At 41.8% G+C, this 19,012-nt stretch overlaps 1 protein-coding gene across 4 annotated transcripts in view; it reads right to left on the minus strand.

Annotated features, from left to right (window-relative positions):
- Window positions 1–19,012, minus strand: part of LOC132869735 (xylosyl- and glucuronyltransferase LARGE1) — a 284,001-nt gene that overhangs the window by 241,147 nt on the left and 23,842 nt on the right. For 3 of the 4 annotated variants that reach the window (XM_060903110.1, XM_060903109.1, XM_060903108.1), the window contains exon 2: window positions 11,372–11,563. In XM_060903110.1, the coding sequence (XP_060759093.1) occupies window positions 11,372–11,477 (106 nt within the window). In that variant the 5' untranslated portion in view covers window positions 11,478–11,563. The remainder of the gene's footprint in view (window positions 1–11,371; window positions 11,564–19,012) is intronic. The other variant, XM_060903111.1, reaches the window with a different exon arrangement.

Below are 19,012 nucleotides of genomic sequence, written 5' to 3' on the forward strand. Positions count from 1 at the left end.
ACATGTGTCTCTTGATCATGTTGATAGAGGGACAAAAGCTTCAAACTTACAAAAGGAAGACTTCTTAGACTTAGACAAAACTTTATTTATCCCCGAAGGGCAACTAGAAGGGCGAAGAGCGGTACATTAAAATAGCAAGAAAATAAAATCACAAAAAGAATAAAATCACAAAAATGGGTGGGGAAAAAAAAGCGTATTATGTACAATATACAATGGCAGGCCTGTTGCCAGTAACAAAGTTTAAAAAAAAAAAAAAAAGCAGCAGATAAAATCTCATCTCATTATCTCTAGCCGCTTTATCCTGTTCTACAGGGTCGCAGGCAAGCTGGAGCCTATCCCAACTGACTACGGGTGAAAGGCGGGGTACACCCTGGACAAGTCGCCAGGTCATCACAGGGCTGACACATAGACACAGACAACCATTCACACTCACATTCACACCTACGGTCAATTTAGAGTCACCAGTTAACCTAACCTGCATGTCTTTGGACTGTGGGGGAAACCGGAGCACCCGGAGGAAACCCACGCGGACACGGGGAGAACATGCAAACTCCACACAGAAAGGCCCTCGCCGGCCACGGGGCTCGAACCCGGACCTTCTTGCTGTGAAGCGACAGCGCTAACCACTACACCACCGTGCTGCCAGCAGATAAAATATGGCAAATAAATAAAATGACGCGTTGATAAAATTAAAATGACAATATGATTAGAGTGGCATTGTAGTTAAAGTGACAAGGTGATATTGTAATATTGCACATCAGGACATGTGATATTGCACTACAGTATTGTACAGAAGACTTAAGTTATTGTAACTGTCTTTGACTTCTTAGAGTTCAGGAGGAGAATAACACTTGGAACAAAGGTTGCTCTCCTCCTCTGGGTCTTACAGGCCGGACAGCGGAACCTGCGACCAGATGGCAGCTGCTCAAATGCCGGGAACAAAGCATGAGTCGAGTCCTTAAGAAGTCGACGAGCCAGGCCGCTAGCCTGCTGCTCGTACACAGTATTCAGTTGGCGAGCAGGAAGTCCAATAATCTTAGAACACACCTTGACAATATTATGCAGGCGGTTCCTATCCTGTACAGTAATGGAGTAATGCCAACAGCATATAGAAAAAGCTAAAACACTTTCAATGAATGTATAATAGAATGTCAACAAGACTTCCGCAGGCCAAGCGCCCTTGCCTGGGTATCTAGGCTGATTTATCTCCAAGGACGTACAATACTCAGAAGACAGGGCTCGAAATTCGCAGTGGTCCAGTCGCCCGAGGCGACTTAATTTGTCATTTGGCGGGTAATTCCTGTCACTAGGCAGCCCGGCTGGCTAGTCGAAAATAAAAAATATATATGAAGCAAAGATTCAGACTAGGGCTGTGCGATATATTGAATATACTCGATACATCTCTGAAAATTCTGTGTGAGATATATAAAATTATTATATTGTAACTATCGAGTATTTTATGGTCATCTGCCGACTTGCATTTGTTTTGTGTTTGTTGCGTTTGTTTAAAACCTTTTCCGGTGGTTTTCTCCCTGTCCCTCAGGCAGTAACGTGAGAGGCTGCCTAAGGGTAAAAACAAAAAACAACAACAACAACAACAACAAAAAAAACAATAATGTCACACACTCGCTAACCAATCCCAGGCGACATCTCGGTGCTGAAAGGAACTTGCGGGAAGATTTCCTAGTTTCGGTTTACAGCGCTGACTCAGTTCGTGCAATCGCTGGTGTTGTATAGGCTACCGAGTAAGCACGGTCAATTTAAGCGACAAATTAAAAATAGAAGCGGACGAACTGGTTCCTAAAAGAACTAGTAAGGGGTCAGTCATCCGACATTTTTTTTTTTTTTTGATATCGCAAGGAGGACGTGGAACAGCAAACGCCAATTTGTAAAAAGTGTGCAAAAAAAAAAAACTGTCATCACGAAAGGCAGCAGCACTACAAAGCGTGTTGGACATATTTTGGGTGCTATAGTCATGATAGTAAGTATATTTGTTTTCAATACTCATACACCAAGTTGCCAAGTTTTCCAATATATTATTTGTTGATATTATATTATGGTGCTCTGTGTTGTTCTCATTTATGTATTTAACAACAGTATCAAAATACTCAGGTCTTGAAATAAATGCACATTAGTCATGAACAATGGTAACTACTCTCTTTTGCGTTATTTTTGACAGAAATAAAATTCATACATGAATAAATTTTGGCTAGTTGATTTTCTGTTTGGCGAGTTACTTTGGAAGGGAACTAGTCCGGCTGGCTGGTGAAAAAAATATATGAATTTCGAGCCCTGGAAGAACATACATTCTTCTCCCAACAGAAACCTTTTACAATTCATATGAACTTTGCTATTAAAATGTGATGTGTGTGTGCAATACAAAAACACTACTCAAACAGTACAATATTAATAAATGAAGCATCGTCATACATGATGTGTTGCAGTGTTGTCGTCAAGTCAATAAACTTCAAGTCCCGAGTCAAGTCCAAGTCATTAAAGAAAATTTCGAGTCGAATCCACTATTGATCCGAGTCGAGTCCGAGAACAAGACTCCAACCGCGCCGTTTGACGGTGGTTGTTGCTGCCTTTATGTGAAAGCGTCTCTGCTACTGTGTTGGACTAACGTTACTGCTCAACTGCCCCATTTTAGTTAATAGGCTACAGATAAAAAGCTTGTTCATCACTCAGAAAGCTCCGCCCACTATCAACAGAACAAATAACATGAGAGAAGGTTAACACTAGGTAGTTCATCGATAGCCTGGGCCCGCCCATCCTAAGTGTGACGCAACACGAGGGCCTGTTGCGAGCTTAGTCTGGCCAGGCAGGCTATCTACAGCTCTTCCAAGCTCCCGAAAAATTGGGAGCCAATCAACTTTGAGCATCTCCAATGGCCCTGGGTAGAGGCGTGCTCAAGGCAGTGACGTAGTAGAACTGCGACCAGAAGCCATAGATTGTTTACAGAATCTATGCCGGAAGCGCTTCATTCACTAGAAACATTACGAACATGGAGCAGCGGCAAGCCTTTGACACAGCGGTAGATGCTGTATTGAAAGCATTCAACGGGAAGTTCTCATTGAAAACGGAGCAAAGAGCAGCCCTGGAGGTATTTATCTTCTTCCTGTTACTCAAGCAGTTTCCGTCACGTCACATACGTCAGAGGAAAGAGTGATGTGATTGGTTTACGCTTCGTCACAGCCTTTTCCGGCTTCGACCAGTAGCAAACTGAGGCATTTCAGGGAGGCGGGTCAACCACGCCTTTGGGAAACGGTTGGGCTGAATATCTTTGCCAGACCAAATGCTCGCAGAGCTTTGAAGTCGCGTTAGCCAGACTAGTTCATCGATCACCAAGCAATGAACAGAGCGTGTCACTTACTTCTCTGGGTGGAGTCTTGCCAAATGACGATTGAAGTTCGAGGTTGTCCCCGTCGTCTCCTCGATAGTTCTTCTACATATGGAACACACAGCGGCGCATTTTTTCCCCCAATGCACGAGAGGTCTGTCTAAGCAAAGCGGACAATCCCAGTAGCTTCTCTCCAGGCATTTTAGTGCCATTAACGTTAGTTTGTTCCTGAACATGACGTATGAACAGGTGAATGTGCATTCTCTTGCACGAAATTAGTATACAAATTAATGTAGATATAAATATCTTATGCCAAATTATTATGGCATGTTGCAGAAAAATAAAGAAAAAAAATCAGAGTCCTCGTCATTTCATGCATGAGTCCAAGTCAAGTCACGAGTCCTTACAATTGGGGCACAAGTCAGACTCGAGTACTACAAGCCTGGTGTGTTGACTTGATAATCTTAAAAACAAAAATCCATAGCGAGCTGGTAAAATTAGTGAAAATGCTTCTGCAAATGTGCATCTGTCAGATTCTTGGGCTGGATCTGTCCCCGACACACCCCTTACTTTCTGCAGGGTCGTATTCAACGTCAAAGTAGCCAATTAGAATATTGGATGATCTACCATCATCAGCGACACAGGCACAGACACCTCACTTTCTTTGGCGGTGTAGGAAATGGGTGCCTGCCCCACCGCCCGTTGCGGTCAGTTTGCAGCAAGGGCGGAATGAATTTATAAGTTGCCAGCCCCACGGGCGGTCCCTCTTTGAGGGGGTTCATCGTTCTCTCGATATTTCATAATATTAAAGGACTTTTCAAGACATTTTCACTAGATTCTGTTGGTTTGTTTACCGACATGGGCGCGGCCATATTGTTTTTGCTTAGAAATGAAACGAGCATTCTGATTGGCTGTTGCTTCTGAGGTTCAGCCAATCAGAGAGCTCGATACACACAGCTCAGTGAAAGCCACCCCAAGTCTCCCCAAGTCACATCTATGTCTGTGACTTTGAAAACCAGCATCCTACCACATGAGTTTTGTCAAAATATCACATAAAATTGATTGTTAATTGTTCCAAATATCTGAAAATGTTGTATGACTATCTTGGGATAAAACCACCTGAACCAAAGACCTCTCAAAAATGAAAAACTAAAGAAGAGAGAAAGAAAGCACAACAAAAATATGATAAAGATAAGAGAAAGAGAACTGTTGTGGACAGTTGGAAGCAAGAGTTTGATTGGCTGGTATCCGATGACAACAAACAAACTATCTACTGTAAGGTGTGTAGAGCAGCATATGGGCCCTTGTCTAAACGAAAAACCCCAGATAGACTTAGGAAATATGCCAATGGAGCTTTTGTCACTGGTTCTATCAATCTGAAGCATGATGGTTTGGCTGATCATGAGAAAACCATGGGTCACCAGGAAGCCAAGATGTTTGTAGATGGCAAGAATAAGCCTGTTGATACACCTGCTAGCAAGGCATTACAGTCAATGAATGGGTCTGTTTTTGAAAAGTTATGCCCCTTGTTATGCTGTGCTCCCCAGGTTATGCTGTGCTCACATTGCTTGGTTAGCAACCCATGCAGCAATGCACAGAACCTGCCCCACATGCAGTTATGTTACAAGCCAGCTAGCATAATACAGAGAGTGGGTTAGGGGGTTGAAGGGTACATAGTGTGCAGGATAGGGTACAAAGATAGCAGTGCTAACACCACATTATTTTTTGTTAGATAGGAACTCAATCAGGGCGGCACGGTGGTGTAGTGGTTAGCGCTGTCGCCTCACAGCAAGAAGGTCCTGGGTTCAAGCCCCGTGGCCAGTGAGGGCCTTTCTGTGCGGAGTTTGCATGTTCTCCCCGTGTCCGTGTGGGTTTCCTCCGGGTGCTCCGGGTTTCCCCCACAGTCCAAAGACATGCAGGTTAGGTTAACTGGTGACTCTAAATTGACCGTAGGTGTGAATGTGAGTGTGAATGGTTGTCTGTGTCTCTGTGTCAGCCCTGTGATGACCTGGCGACTTGTCCAGGGTGTACCCCGCCTTTCGCCCGTAGTCAGCTGGGATAGGCTCCAGCTTGCCTGCGACCCTGTAGAACAGGATAAAGCGGCTAGAGATAATGAGATGAGGAACTCAATCAAACATAGGTCACATATACATTTATATACATAAACACCAGTAATAAATCATAAAACTAAATTGAATATATGAAATTACATGCATGATACAACATTACATGCATTGCCTCTTTTACAACTTTTCGAAAATTATGCGATATTACGGCGGATTATAGTTGAAATTGGGGCAGGCAACTTTTGAGCAGGGCAGGCAACTTTTCAGAGTTGCCTGCCCTGTGGTCTGGCTGATATTTTCCATGAATTTCCTACACTGCTTTGGTGGAGATGTCGGTCATGACAAAGAGACATGGCGGTGATTGCTCTCATTTAATCACTGAAAAGAAATGTGGAGGGGCTCAGTGTTTCAGGTGATGCATTGGCCCGTGCAGGTTTTGTGTTTCTTATTGTCGTTGTGCAACTTCAACGTTTCAAGCTTAAAGCATATACGCAGAGCCATGGCCTCACTTTTGTTTATAAATGCCTTGAGACCTCAAGAATGGCACAGGAATGGTTTTAAGCATCAACAATAAATCTAATATAGTAATTTTTATGATTAAAGTGATTTATATAGGTAGCGGTCTGAGTGAATGACCTTGACGTCCGTGATGTCATAGCAGGAAGCCTATCGGTCTCATCGCCATTTCCACTATACTAAAACACAGAGCTGACTGCAACTCCGATCCTCCATTTTGAGCTAATTTATCGCCATGCTACGTAGATTGTTGCTGGTGGGTGCAGCAACATGACAGAAGGTGGATTTACGTTGCATTCATGGCCCAAGAATGTTCAAACTGCAAAGATTTGGACGCGTTTTGCGAGAAGTTCACGGGCACATTGGGCGCCTACGAAGTGGTCTCTCCTCTGCTCTGCACATTTTACTGAAGACTCGTACGAGACCTCTGATCTGTTGAGGAGCGTTGGCTATAAGCCCGTATTGAAAGAGGGCACAGTACCAACAATTAAAGGAAAAGAAAACTACAAGGAAAGTATTTTTTTTTTAAAAAGGAAAGTGAGTTCAGTTGCACCAGTTCTCCCAGAGTGTGAGCTGAGGGTTGTTGGTAAAACCTGGGACAGAACGGGACATATCACTCAGGCAGTGACCTCCCCGCAGTTGTTGCTAAAACCGGTAATGTTCCGTCCCGGGTTTTAGTAATTGCCTGAGCCAAGCAGTAATGGCAGAGTACTCAGTATGGAGAAAATGGTGAATGAGTGGCCCAGCCGTCTGATTTCTCCGCTGGATATTGCTGCCATCTCTCCCTTACGTGGAAGAAGTGAATAAATAGAGAACTGAACAAACAACTGAAAGTCAGATTGTTTCAAAACAATCGGCCACAAGATCAGCCTTCAAGAAGCGAGAACACAGACGGGTAAGCTCCAACTCTCATTTGGATTAAAAAAAAAAAAAAAAAACACTCGTTGTTTACCTGCATTTAGATTAATACATGTAACTTGTATTGTGTGTTTAAGTTAGCTGTATAAGATTATTTAATTTGCTTCAGAATGTGATCGTCTCAGTTCATCTGATTATTTAATTAGCCTTTTACGTTTTATCAGTGAAAATGCATGCATGTATGTTGCATAAGTTATAACACCTATCCTGTTTTAATGAGAGTCAACCCACAATCAATGAAGTCAAATCAGTCTTAGTTGAGCAAGTCGGTAATGGTATTTCTTACTTTCACCATAAATTTTTATTTATATGACTTTGGTCGATAGCTGTCAAAGGCCTCGGCCTTAAAACCGGTTACCGCTGTGACGTCGTGCGCTCAGGGCTGGCTGGCTCAGCGGGGCAGCTCGAATGCCAACTCTACAGTCAATTTTAACTCTCGAAAATATATTTTTTAAAATTCCCATTTATGCAGCATACAAGAGTCAAGAATGGAGATACTATCCACTCAGAAATTTATTTTAAAATAAAAGGTCCTGCGTATATCCTTTAAACAGTGATGACCCAGTAACAAGTTTCGAGTTGCCTGTAATGGACAGGCTACATTGCCTACAATACACACACAGCAGAGCACCTGTCTGCACTTTCCCTACAGCCGACACCCTCATCAGCAGCAGCGTCTGAGTGGGGACTTCTCATTGGCCCTCCCCCTCCAAGACCGCTTCGTCTTTGGAGCACGGGAAGAGCGAAACGGATCGTTGTGTGTGTATGTGTGCACTGATGATGAAAGTGCAGGTGGAAAGAGTGCAGGCACGGAGAGACCAAGTAAGCCAGTGAAGAAGAAAAAGCACTACCTTCAACTACAATGGTTAACGCAGTATCTGTGCTGGAGGGGCACCAAACCAACCTAATGATCTTCATGCACTCACACGAATGCGACCATGTGAAATTGTATCTCGCACAGTTAAATTCTGGTCACAGTTTAGAGCCCTAAAGTCCGGTGCACACGGGTGACTCCTCGTCACAAGTGTATTGCAATTTTTGGACGCAAGTTTCCCCTCTCGGGTAGCTGCGTGTGTGCATTATCTGTGACCAGTGGGCGATTTGGGAAGGGGGATGCAAGTCACGTGGAAATCACGTGACTATTTTGCGAGTGGAGATTGGCTTAGCCTTTGGAAGTGATCGCGTCGTTATCGCAAAGACACGCGACAATATCTCTGCAACAAGTCAGCGACTGGCGATTTTTTTGTCGTTGCAGAATATCAAGCATGTTTGATACCTGCGCTCTGTCGCAAGCAAAAAAAAAAAAAAAAGTCATCGCGAATATCTGCACACGAAGCAATTTTTCGCTTGCGTCAAAAAGTTGCACGCCCGAACAACAGGGGGGAAGAAAAAAAAAAAAATCGCCCATGTGCGTCAGGCTTAAGACACTTTATGTTGGTTTTTCCTTTAAATAGTCACCCAGCTGTTCTTTTTACTTTCAAAATTTCAAAAACATTTAAAAAGTACTCCCAAACAAAAAGTAACAAATCATGAAAGTCAGATTATAAGTCTGACACTGTGGCCATTACATAAAGCACTATTTAAGATGTTCAAGTTCAGTGAGCCAAAATCAGGAGCCTAATAAATAATTCACGTAACTAATAATGTGGTGGCAGGGCGATTTCTCTTTGGGCCACAAAGTCATTAAAACCTACTGGACTAAATCATTTGGAGGAAGTAATCAATTTCAACCAGGGTACAGTGACTCAATTCATCCTAGTGTGAAAATAAACAGCCGGAATGAGTCCGTGATGAACTTTGATGTCATTTTCCAATGAGGTGAAACAGATCCACTAGGATGGAGGATACATCGGTTACAAGGAGTGGCGAGAGTTTGTGCACGACAACTGACGCGACTCCACTGAAGCAATTCATTGGATTATTTCTGCTGTATCAAGTACTTACAACGATCAATCTGAAAAAGGCACATTTTTGCATTTTGTTGCGTCTCATTAATGCATCAGGCAGAGGGAGGAAACCCTGGCTTTTAAACTTTCAAATCTCATCTCATTCTCATCTCATTATCTGTAGCCGCTTTATCCTGTTCTACAGGGTCGCAGGCAAGCTGGAGCCTATCCCAGCTGACTACGGGCGAAAGGCGGGGTACACCCTGGACAAGTCGCCAGGTCATCACAGGGCTGACACATAGACACAGACAACCATTCACACTCACATTCACACCTACGGTCAATTTAGAGTCACCAGTTAACCTAACCTGCATGTCTTTGGACTGTGGGGGAAACCGGAGCACCCGGAGGAAACCCACGCAGACACGGGGAGAACATGCAAACTCCGTACAGAAAGGCCCTCGCCGGCCACGGGGCTCGAACCCGGACCTTCTTGCTGTGAGGCAACAGCGCTAACCACTACACCACCGTGCCGCCCAACTTTTAAATCCCTTTCTGTATTTTGAGCTATTGTTATGACTGCTGTGGTATACTAAAATGTTATGATCATACTTATTTTTCAGACAAAAAAAAAGCCCACTTGCTGTTGTCTCATTATCACTGTGCATTCTCAGGAAACAAAGTGCCTTACTGTACCTTTAGGGGTATGATGGCTTGTCACTGGGGCAGGACCCTCTAAGGAACTTATTTCTACCATTTAGATACTGATTGGGAACATATATGTACCTTTTTGACCATAAAAAGGTACAGAGTTACCTTGAGGTCCAATAATGAGCCCTAGAGGTACATCAGTGTAGATTGTACCTTGGGGAACAGAAATGGACTCCTACTGCACCCCGATTTCTGACAGTGTGGGGCAGAAAACGAATGGCTCAAAACGATGCTTCCTTTTCTCGACAGCTCTGAGAACATGATCAACTGTGAGCTACTGCTCACTTACGTATCCCCCCGCTCTCGCTTCTATCAGAATGCAAACAATCGAAGGAATAGGACACTTATTAAGAATGTTGACTTCAAGAAATAATTAACCCTGAAACAGTTAGAGCAGTGTCTCTCCCCAGGGATTTCAAATAGCATCCTGGTTAACTGTCATTTTGAAATAGCATTTTGCTTCTTGAAATAATGTCAAAATCCACCCTATGTGTTTCATAAATACATTCAGTCGGTAAACAGGAAGTCGATGTGCGACAGACCTGAAAACGGTATACACGGTATAGAACCCCAAGCTGAAGCTCGGTACCAAATATCAAGCAGCTGTGATCTGTAGTTGCTGAGAAGAGTGTTATGAAAATTTTGTAAATCCATCCTATATGTTTCGTAAATACATTCAGTTGGTAAACAGGAAGTCGATGTGCAACAGACCTGAAAACGGTATACACGGTATAGAACCCCAAGCTGAAGCTTGCTACCAAATACCAAGCAGCTGTGATTTGTAGCTGTTGAGAAAAGTGTTATGAAAATTTTGTAAATCCGCGCTATACGTTTCGTAAATACATTCAGTCGGTAAACAGGAAGTCGATGTGCGACAGACCTGAAAACGGTATACACGGTATAGAACCCCAAGCTGAAGCTCAGTACCAAATATCAAGCAGCTGTGATCTGTAGTTGCTGAGAAAAAAAAAAAAAAGTGTTACGAAAATTTTGTAAATCCATGCTATACACTACGTTTCGTAAATACATTCGGTCAGTAAACAGGAAGTCGATGTGGTTCAGACCTGAAAACGGTATACACGGTATAGAACCCCAAGCTGAAGCTCGGTACCAAATATCAAGCAGCTGTGATTTGTAGCTGTTGAGAAAAGTGTTATGAAAATTTTGTAAATCCACGCTATACACTACGTTTCGTAAATACATTCAGTCAGTAAACAGGAAGTCGATGTGGTTCAGACCTGAAAACGGTATACACGGTATAGAACCCCAAGCTGAAGCTCGGTACCAAATATCAAGCAGCTGTGATTTGTAGTTGCTGAGAAAAGTGTTACGAAAATTTTGTAAATCCATCCTATATGTTTCGTAAATACATTCAGTTGGTAAACAGGAAGTCGATGTGTGACAGACCTGAAAACGGTATACACGGTATAGAACCCCAAGCTGAAGCTCGCTACCAAATATCAAGCAGCTGTGATTTGTAGCTGTTGAGAAAAGTGTTATGAAAATTTTGTAAATCCGCGCTATACGTTTCGTAAATACATTCAGTCGGTAAACAGGAAGTTGATGTGCGACAGACCTGAAAACGGTACACACGGTATAGAACCCCAAGCTGAAGTTTGGTACCAAGTGGCTATGATTTGTGGTTGCTGAGAAAAAGGGTGTTTCGGACAGACAGAGATACAGACGGATGGACAGAGGTAAACTAGTATACCTCCTCCTGCGGAGCGGGGGTATTATAATAATAATAATAATAATTCAATACTGCACTACTTTTAACTAGCAGCAGGTAAAGCAAACTGTTTTTCTTGTTTATTTATCTCATAGCCGATTTGCAATTAATGAAAATGAATAGAAATCATCTCTGCGGCCTTCATGCCGAGACCTCCTCTTGCTTTTGTAGAGAATTAGTATCAGTATTAATATACATTTCCTACCTGTGATGTTCACAGTAGATAGATAGAGCCAAGTGAGCGCTGGAATAAAAAGCAAGGCGACAGATGCAGCCAGGAACTTCCTGCGCCCACGACACATTCCCAGCATCCTCTGGAGCCAGAGAGGAGGTGTTCAGGAGGCTGACAGACCTCTGTGTAGGTAGTAGAGGTTCACCAGCTGGTGCATGGCACTGTCTAAAAAGCCACAGGAGGTTACTGAATGTGAAACTCCAAAGAGAAAGCTTTACTGTCAAAGTAGAACGCCATATTGAAAAATTGAGGAAAAACGACTTTAACAGAGCTGGAGTTTAGGCAAAGGCAGAGAAAATACAACCTCAAATCAGAAAAAGTTGCAATGGTATGGTGAAATTGAAATTAAAACTGAAGACCATGACTTGTAAATAATATTTCAGCTATATTACACTCAAAACAATACAACAGAGCATTATTTGATGTTTTACTTCATTCATTTTACTGGTTTTTTTTTTAAACACATTTCTATTTTGATTCTTGCAACACATTTCAAAAGAAGTTGGGACCGTAAAGCATTTACCACTTTGTAATGTTGCCATTCCTTCTCACAACACTGAAAAGATGTTTAGGGACTGAAGACACCAAGTGATGAAGTGGTTCAGGTGTTATTTTATCCCATTCTTCCCGCAGACAGGTCTTAAGGTTGTGCAAGAGTACGGGGTCGTCATGGTCATAAATCTCAATGTACTTTTCTGCATTAATGCTGCCACCACAGAAGTGTAAGCTACCTTTGCCAAGGGCACTGACACAACCCCATATCATGATAGACCCTGACCTTTGGACCTTGCCCCTTGCCCTTCATGCATCGGACTTCCTCCAGATTCCTTGAGTTGTTTCATATTATGCACTGTAGAGGGTGAAATATCCAAATCCCTGCCTATCTTTCTTTGAGGAACTTTGTTAAAATGAAGATCTTTGGCTCATCTTTGCTCCTCAAACCCTAGGCCTTTCCTTATTTAATTGTTCCATCATTATTTAATCGTTTTACCTCATTACTAGCCCTAATTTGCCCCGTCACAACTTTTTTTTTTTTTGGAATGTGTTGCAAGCCTGAAATGCAGCAAAGGATGTATATTATCCATCCATCCATCCATTATCCATAACCTCTTATCCTGTGCAGGGTCGCGAGCAAGCTGGAGCCTATCCCAGCTGACTACGGGTGAAAGGCGGGGTACACCCTGGACAAGTCGCCAGGTCATCACAGGGCTGACACATAGACACAGACAACCATTCACACTCACATTCACACCTACGGTCAATTTAGAGTCACCAGTTAACCTAACCTGCATGTCTTTGGACTGTGGGGGAAACCGGAGCACCCGGAGGAAACCCACATGGACGCGGGGAGAACATGCAAACTCCACACAGAAAGGCCCTTGTCGGCCGCTGGGCTTGAACCCAGACCTTCTTGCTGTGAGGCGACAGCGCTAACCACTACACCACCGTGCCGCCAGATGTCTATTAACAAATGAAATTAAGTTAACACCAGACAAAACATGAAACATCTTGGGTTCATTCTGTCTACCGAGAGTTGGCCTAGTGGTTAACGTGTCCACCTCTTGATTGGGAGATCACGAGTTCTACTCGCGGTCGGGTCATACCAAAGACCATCATAAAAATGGTACCTACTGCCGTCTGGCAAGGCACGCTGCAATACAGACGCAAGCGGGGAGTCAAATTCTCGCGGTTACCAGAGGACCAGCCCCCCACTGTAACCCTAGCTATGTAACAGGTGAGAGGCCGAGGGCTATGGAAACAGAGATCGGCACCGCTCCATGCGCCATACGGGGCGGGAAGGACTTTCGACTTTTTCGACTCATTCCGTCTGCAATGAAATACAAAAAAGTCAAGGTCAATTTACAAATCACTACTTTCTTTTATGATTTTCATTTTTCATACTGTCCAAACTTTTTCTGATTTGGGGTTGTATAATGGTGTGGATTATTCAATTTTCTGCACTGTAATGTTAAATTAATCACCATTCAACAAGTTAAGTAAAGTCCAGGCCTCAACGTTAACTTTTGACACCTTTTTAAATGGCCTCAAAAAACTTTTGCCCCCCCTTGAAAATTCTGTGATATTTCAGCAAGTTTTCAAGTACACGGTTCAAGGCAATACTGATATGTTTTCTACTGAGTCATTTAGACAAAAGTACATGTTTTTAAAAAACATTTATTTAAAAAAAAACATTTATTTCTGCAACACAAGAACAAGACAAGCCCTGAAAACATGAAACATAAATCATTATATGCAAGACTTGCGTACGGTACTAGTACGTAATACGTCTTTTTATATAGAGTTTAGGACACAAAACATTTTGTTTTGCTGATAACAATGACCAGCAATATTGCAAAGATGAATTATAAAACTGAACACATTATAAAAACAGGAGTCTGTACTGCAGTACTGTCCTATCATTCAGTTTGCCATTGCATTTAAGACGAAATTAAACAACCTTTATAGTTTGGTTTACTATTTGAGACACAAAAGCATGTCTTTCCATTCACTGAATGTACTTACCACTAGCTTTCTTGCATATATATTCAGTCCCCCCAGGATTTCGCGGGCCTTTTTTGTGATTGTTGCAGGCTAAAATGTCTGATGTTGCGGGGGGTTTTCCAAAAAATTGCGATGAAAGTTGCGGTGTTTTTTAGGTTTTTGTTGCGATTACATTGCGGGAGGAAGTGAAAGTTGTGAGAAATTGTTGCGATTTTCTCTTTTTGTGATTAAAATTGAGTGATATGTTAAATATTAAGTTATTACTGAAAAACTATTGATTAAAAAAAACAGACACTGAGAAATGGTCCTATAAACAACCTTACCAATATAAAAGATTACCAGGACTACAAAAATAGGCTTTACTTATCCAAATGCACCTGTTGATTCAAAAGTTAAAGTGCATAGAACCTCACAGCACAACATGAAGTTACCTTAAAATAGAATATAAATGCCTCAGCTTTCATGTAAGAAAATAAACCTATTAATACTAGTACTGTGTGCAGGCAGTCTCTCCTGAAGACTAAATTAAACAATAATTATAAACTAATAAAATAAATGTCTCAGGCTTCATCGAAGAAAAAACAAACAAACAATTTGAACAGAATCTCACAGTATGATGCTGAAGCTGCCTAAACAATGGAAAATAAAATACCATTTTGGCAAAAATGTTGGCATCCATTAATTTCTTGTATTAAGTAAAAAAATAATGTAAAGTGCACACAGTCCTTCACTGTAAACATAACACACTTTCAGTAAAAGAATTTAAGCCTACATAAACACTGACTCGCACATGCTGCTTCTCTTGAACGTATACACGGAAGTAAGGCGGAAGGTAGTTTGTCGACGTCACCTCAAGACGACGCCAACGATTGGTCAAATTTGCGGGAAAGTTGCGGTGATTGGATATAATTGCAACACCGCTCTGAATTCGCGGGGATTGGTTGAATTTGCGTTGAAGTTGCAAATCGCAACATCGCGAAATCCTGGAGGGTCTGATATATATGCGGACGTCCTGAAGTCAACCTGGGAAAACAGAGGGCACCAGCGACCACTCAGTGATGAAAAGCACAAATGCACATGCGTGAGCAGCTCTGTATTGTCTTGCCCCTTTGTTGCAATTTTCAAGATTGTTTTTGCAGTTTGTGCCACATCTTTGTTGAATAAAAATAGTCTTATTCCAATTCAATTGTGATTAATCACGAACATGAAAATTTAAAATGTGTTGTTGAAAACCACCTGTAAAGTTAACCAAGAATGTTATTTAATCTGCAGGGATTGTAGTGAAAACAGTAAAGAGTAAAAGTTAGATTTCATGGGGTCCTTTAGAGGAGATTTAAATATATCGAGATATATATCGTGAAATGGAGAAAATGTATCGGGATATTCATTTTTTCCCATATCGCACAGCCCTAGTTCATTATTTAATAATGTAGAAATTATAAAATAGAAATCTATAATAACATTTGTATGAAGAAAATAGGCTGCCAAGACTTTTGAACAGTACTGTGTTTGAGAATATTTATCTCTCTCTCTTTTTTTTTTTAAATATCATCCACCTCTAGGTTTTTAAAAAAAAAAAAAAAAGGGCTGCGTCATGACAGACAGGATAATGTTTGAGTTAAAAATTATTGTTTAGTGTGTAGGTTGTGGCTGTTTTATACAAATCTGGCAACCTGTAACTGAATCAGTGCAGCCGGTCTGTCATGATGCAGCGCGGGGTTTGTTTGTTTGTTTTTTTAATTTTTGTTTTTTTTATACCTAGAGGAGGATGATATTTAAAAAAAAAACGATATATAAATATTTTGCACAGGACTGTGTTCCTCTGATAAGAGAAACAAAGCTCCAGCTTTCTGCGCTCTTATTCTTTTCTGTTCTTTCAGGATTTATCGCTCATGTCGCTCCTTGTTGAGGTTTTTTATGCTCAAGTTGTTTGAAACCAGTTTGGGTTTTCTGTGTTGAATAAGGAAGCGGCTTCACCTTGAAGAAAATCAAACGCTTTCATGAAGGTGCTGACTCCAATGCGAGCAGAAAAAAATAAATAAATAAAACGAGAGATTCTTCCATACTCACTTCCGACTTTGTTTTGTAAAATACATTTTAAATACAATCGTGAATTTCTCTGGAGCTTTCAGGCTGAGCTCCTCTCATCGTATTCTTTAACCACTCATTTCCTTGTTGTTCTTGAAGCATTTGCTTCTATCTGTTCACATTTTTCTTAATAGCAGGGAGACGGTAATGCCTTTTATCGATTCCTCTGTTTGAACAAGCAAAAACAGCGCAAAAATTAACCATATTGAAGACAGATTAAGCCTTGCTTGCATGAAAGCATATTTCACAGAATGCATATTTCACTTGCCACGGGCAATCGGGCAGTCCTTAATGTCAAGCCCTGATATTGTACTGCATATCTGAACATTTGCTTTAGTGCAATCAACATACAGACACATTCTCTTGTTAAATCTAAAACATTGGAAATACAGTTTGTTGTTTGAGGAGGAAAATTTCAAAATCACGCATCACACTTAACTGGCTCGCTTTTTGTTAACAAAAGATGAACATTAGTTGCGTGCACGTTCTACCCTGCACTTCATCTGTTGAACGTGCCGAGGTTGAAAATGCCATAATTCCAACTGTTGAATTCAGACTTGTGCATCGAGTCAAGTGCATGCAGTATTACAACTTGGGCTGCAATTCATGCAGCAATATATTGGCAAAACACTCAACTCTTATTAGACGTTTTTGGAATGATTACAGGTAGTCGTCGACTTGCGACCTATGCGACTTATGACCGATCGACTTTACGACCGTCTGGTTATGACTGGCAAGTGTTTCCCAGCTGAGCGTACGACAGTTTCCGCCCCAGCTCCCAGCAGCGCCCAGCATCCAGCCAGTGTTGCCAGATACTGCTGACGGTTTCCAGCGAAAATATGTTCAAAACCTGCCAAAATGCACTTAAAACCGCCCAATCTGGCAACACTGCATCCAGCCTCTTCTATTATGTGTGCAGTGTTTCGCTGGACAAACAACGAGCGAGCTACAGCGCGCGTACGGCTTAACCAGATCTTGTGCTATAACGTGCGCAGCTGGTAATCAAAGTAACTTTCACTTTTCTGTTCTGTTACACTGTTCTGTGTCCAATGTCCAAAATGAAAAGTTAGTTTTCAACTGTTCAGCTAAAAAAAAAATGTAATTAAAACAATTGTGTGTTGTTGAAATGATGTGTTTGCAATTTATTTATAAACAAAAACTGATCCAGGTGGATGAAAGAGTGATAGTGTGATAAAGTACTATACTAGTACTACTGAGTGATAAGTCCTAGTGAGTGCTTGATAAGTAGACAATAATAAATAATTAGGTGTATTTTTCGGCTCAAAATAATATACCGGCAAGAAATAAAAGTTCCTTTCACCCGAGTATGCAGTGTTTGACTTAAACCAAATAATGAGCCAAGGTAAGGAAATAAGAAAATGTTGATAAAATAAGACTTTAAGATGATTACAATATCATTACACATCACAATATACTTACGTTCATTTAACATAGGCCGACTTACGACCAGATCGGTTTACGACCGGTCAGTCGTAACCAAACGCAGTCGTAAGTCGACGACTACCTGTATAATATAAATTGTGACAATAACAAATCTCATTACTCAGTGTGATTTCATTAAAAATACAAACAGAAATCAAAGTAGCCTGTTTTTTGAAGGAGTTTTAAGCTAGTGCTCTAAATAGTTTAAATTTACTTCAATCACAGTATACCAATAGATTACACCTGACAATGTCTCCTCATCTCATTATCTCTTGCTGCTTTATCCTGTTCTACAGGGTCGCAGGCAAGCTGGAGCCTATCCCAGCTGACTACGGGCGAAAGGCGGGGTACACCCTGGACAAGTCGCCAGGTCATCACAGGGCTGACACAGACACCCACGCGGACACGGGGAGAACATGCAAACTCCGCCCAGAAAGGCCCTCGCCGGCCACGGGGCTTGAACCCAGGACCTTCTTGCTGCAAGGAGACAGCGCTAACCACTACACCACCATGCTGCCCCACCCAACAATGTGATTTTTTTTTAAACAAAATAATGGATAATCTGTGGTTTAGTGAATGATCATGCTTTGCACCTGTATTCCATAATGAAGTTCTTTAACTCTAGAAAACAGTCATTACATTTATTTTAGATAGTGTGATGCTCGATCACCATGGCAACATCACCAGTCCTTTTTCCCCCCGCTGAAAGTCTCACAGCTTGGGAAACCGAAAACTGAAACGGTGTCAGAACAAGTGAGAAACTGTAACCATCTCGGTCCCCGTCTCACTACGTTGCTTTCTCCTTATAAAATCCAGGACCAACAGGTCTATATAAAAGTATACTGTGCCTTGAAGTCACTGTTATGAACAAACACACCACTGGTGAGGTGAGAGACAATCTTTTACACAACGTGACTTTTACACGTCTCCACTGCAGGGATGATGGCCCATATTTACCAAACAGCATAAAGCTGATTTATACTAGATAGATGTCTACCTGCATCCTGGCACAGAGAAGGGGTTTATGGGTAAACAAAATCTCAAGAATGCATTGTGCGACTCTGCAGTGCTGTGTGCCAAATAAAGAAGGAGTTTGTTTGAGCATATTCAGTAGTGCCGGGTTTGGGACAAGGTTCGAACAAACACTCCAAACAAGAGCTAGTGCAAAGGCAAAATGGGCCAGTTTAAGATGTTCTTGGCAAAATAGGGGACAAGCAAATCTCCAAAACATTTCAACGTCTGTTTTTGGTGGTTATGTTGGCCCTCACTATACATTGGTTCAACATTTCATAACAATCCTGATGATGTTTTGCCAACGTTGCCCCGATGCCATCAAAGGAACACTTTTCATACCATTCATACTGATGTCATGCCACTGTTGGAAAGAAAGAATTAAAAGTCGTTGAAAGATGGTGGTCTGCCCTGGTGGCCCAATGGACAAAAATACATTTGCCCAGCAGAATGGCTGATGTTGGCCCAACATCAGTTTGCTTATCCATCCATTTTGGCATTTCACTACAGTGACGTGGTCGCTCTGACGGCTTCAGCCATCAAAGTGTCTCGTGAACATTACAGTAGTAG

The sequence above is a fragment of the Neoarius graeffei genome, chromosome 21 (assembly GCF_027579695.1).
Source record: "Neoarius graeffei isolate fNeoGra1 chromosome 21, fNeoGra1.pri, whole genome shotgun sequence".
Classification (NCBI taxonomy): Eukaryota; Metazoa; Chordata; class Actinopteri; order Siluriformes; family Ariidae; genus Neoarius; species Neoarius graeffei.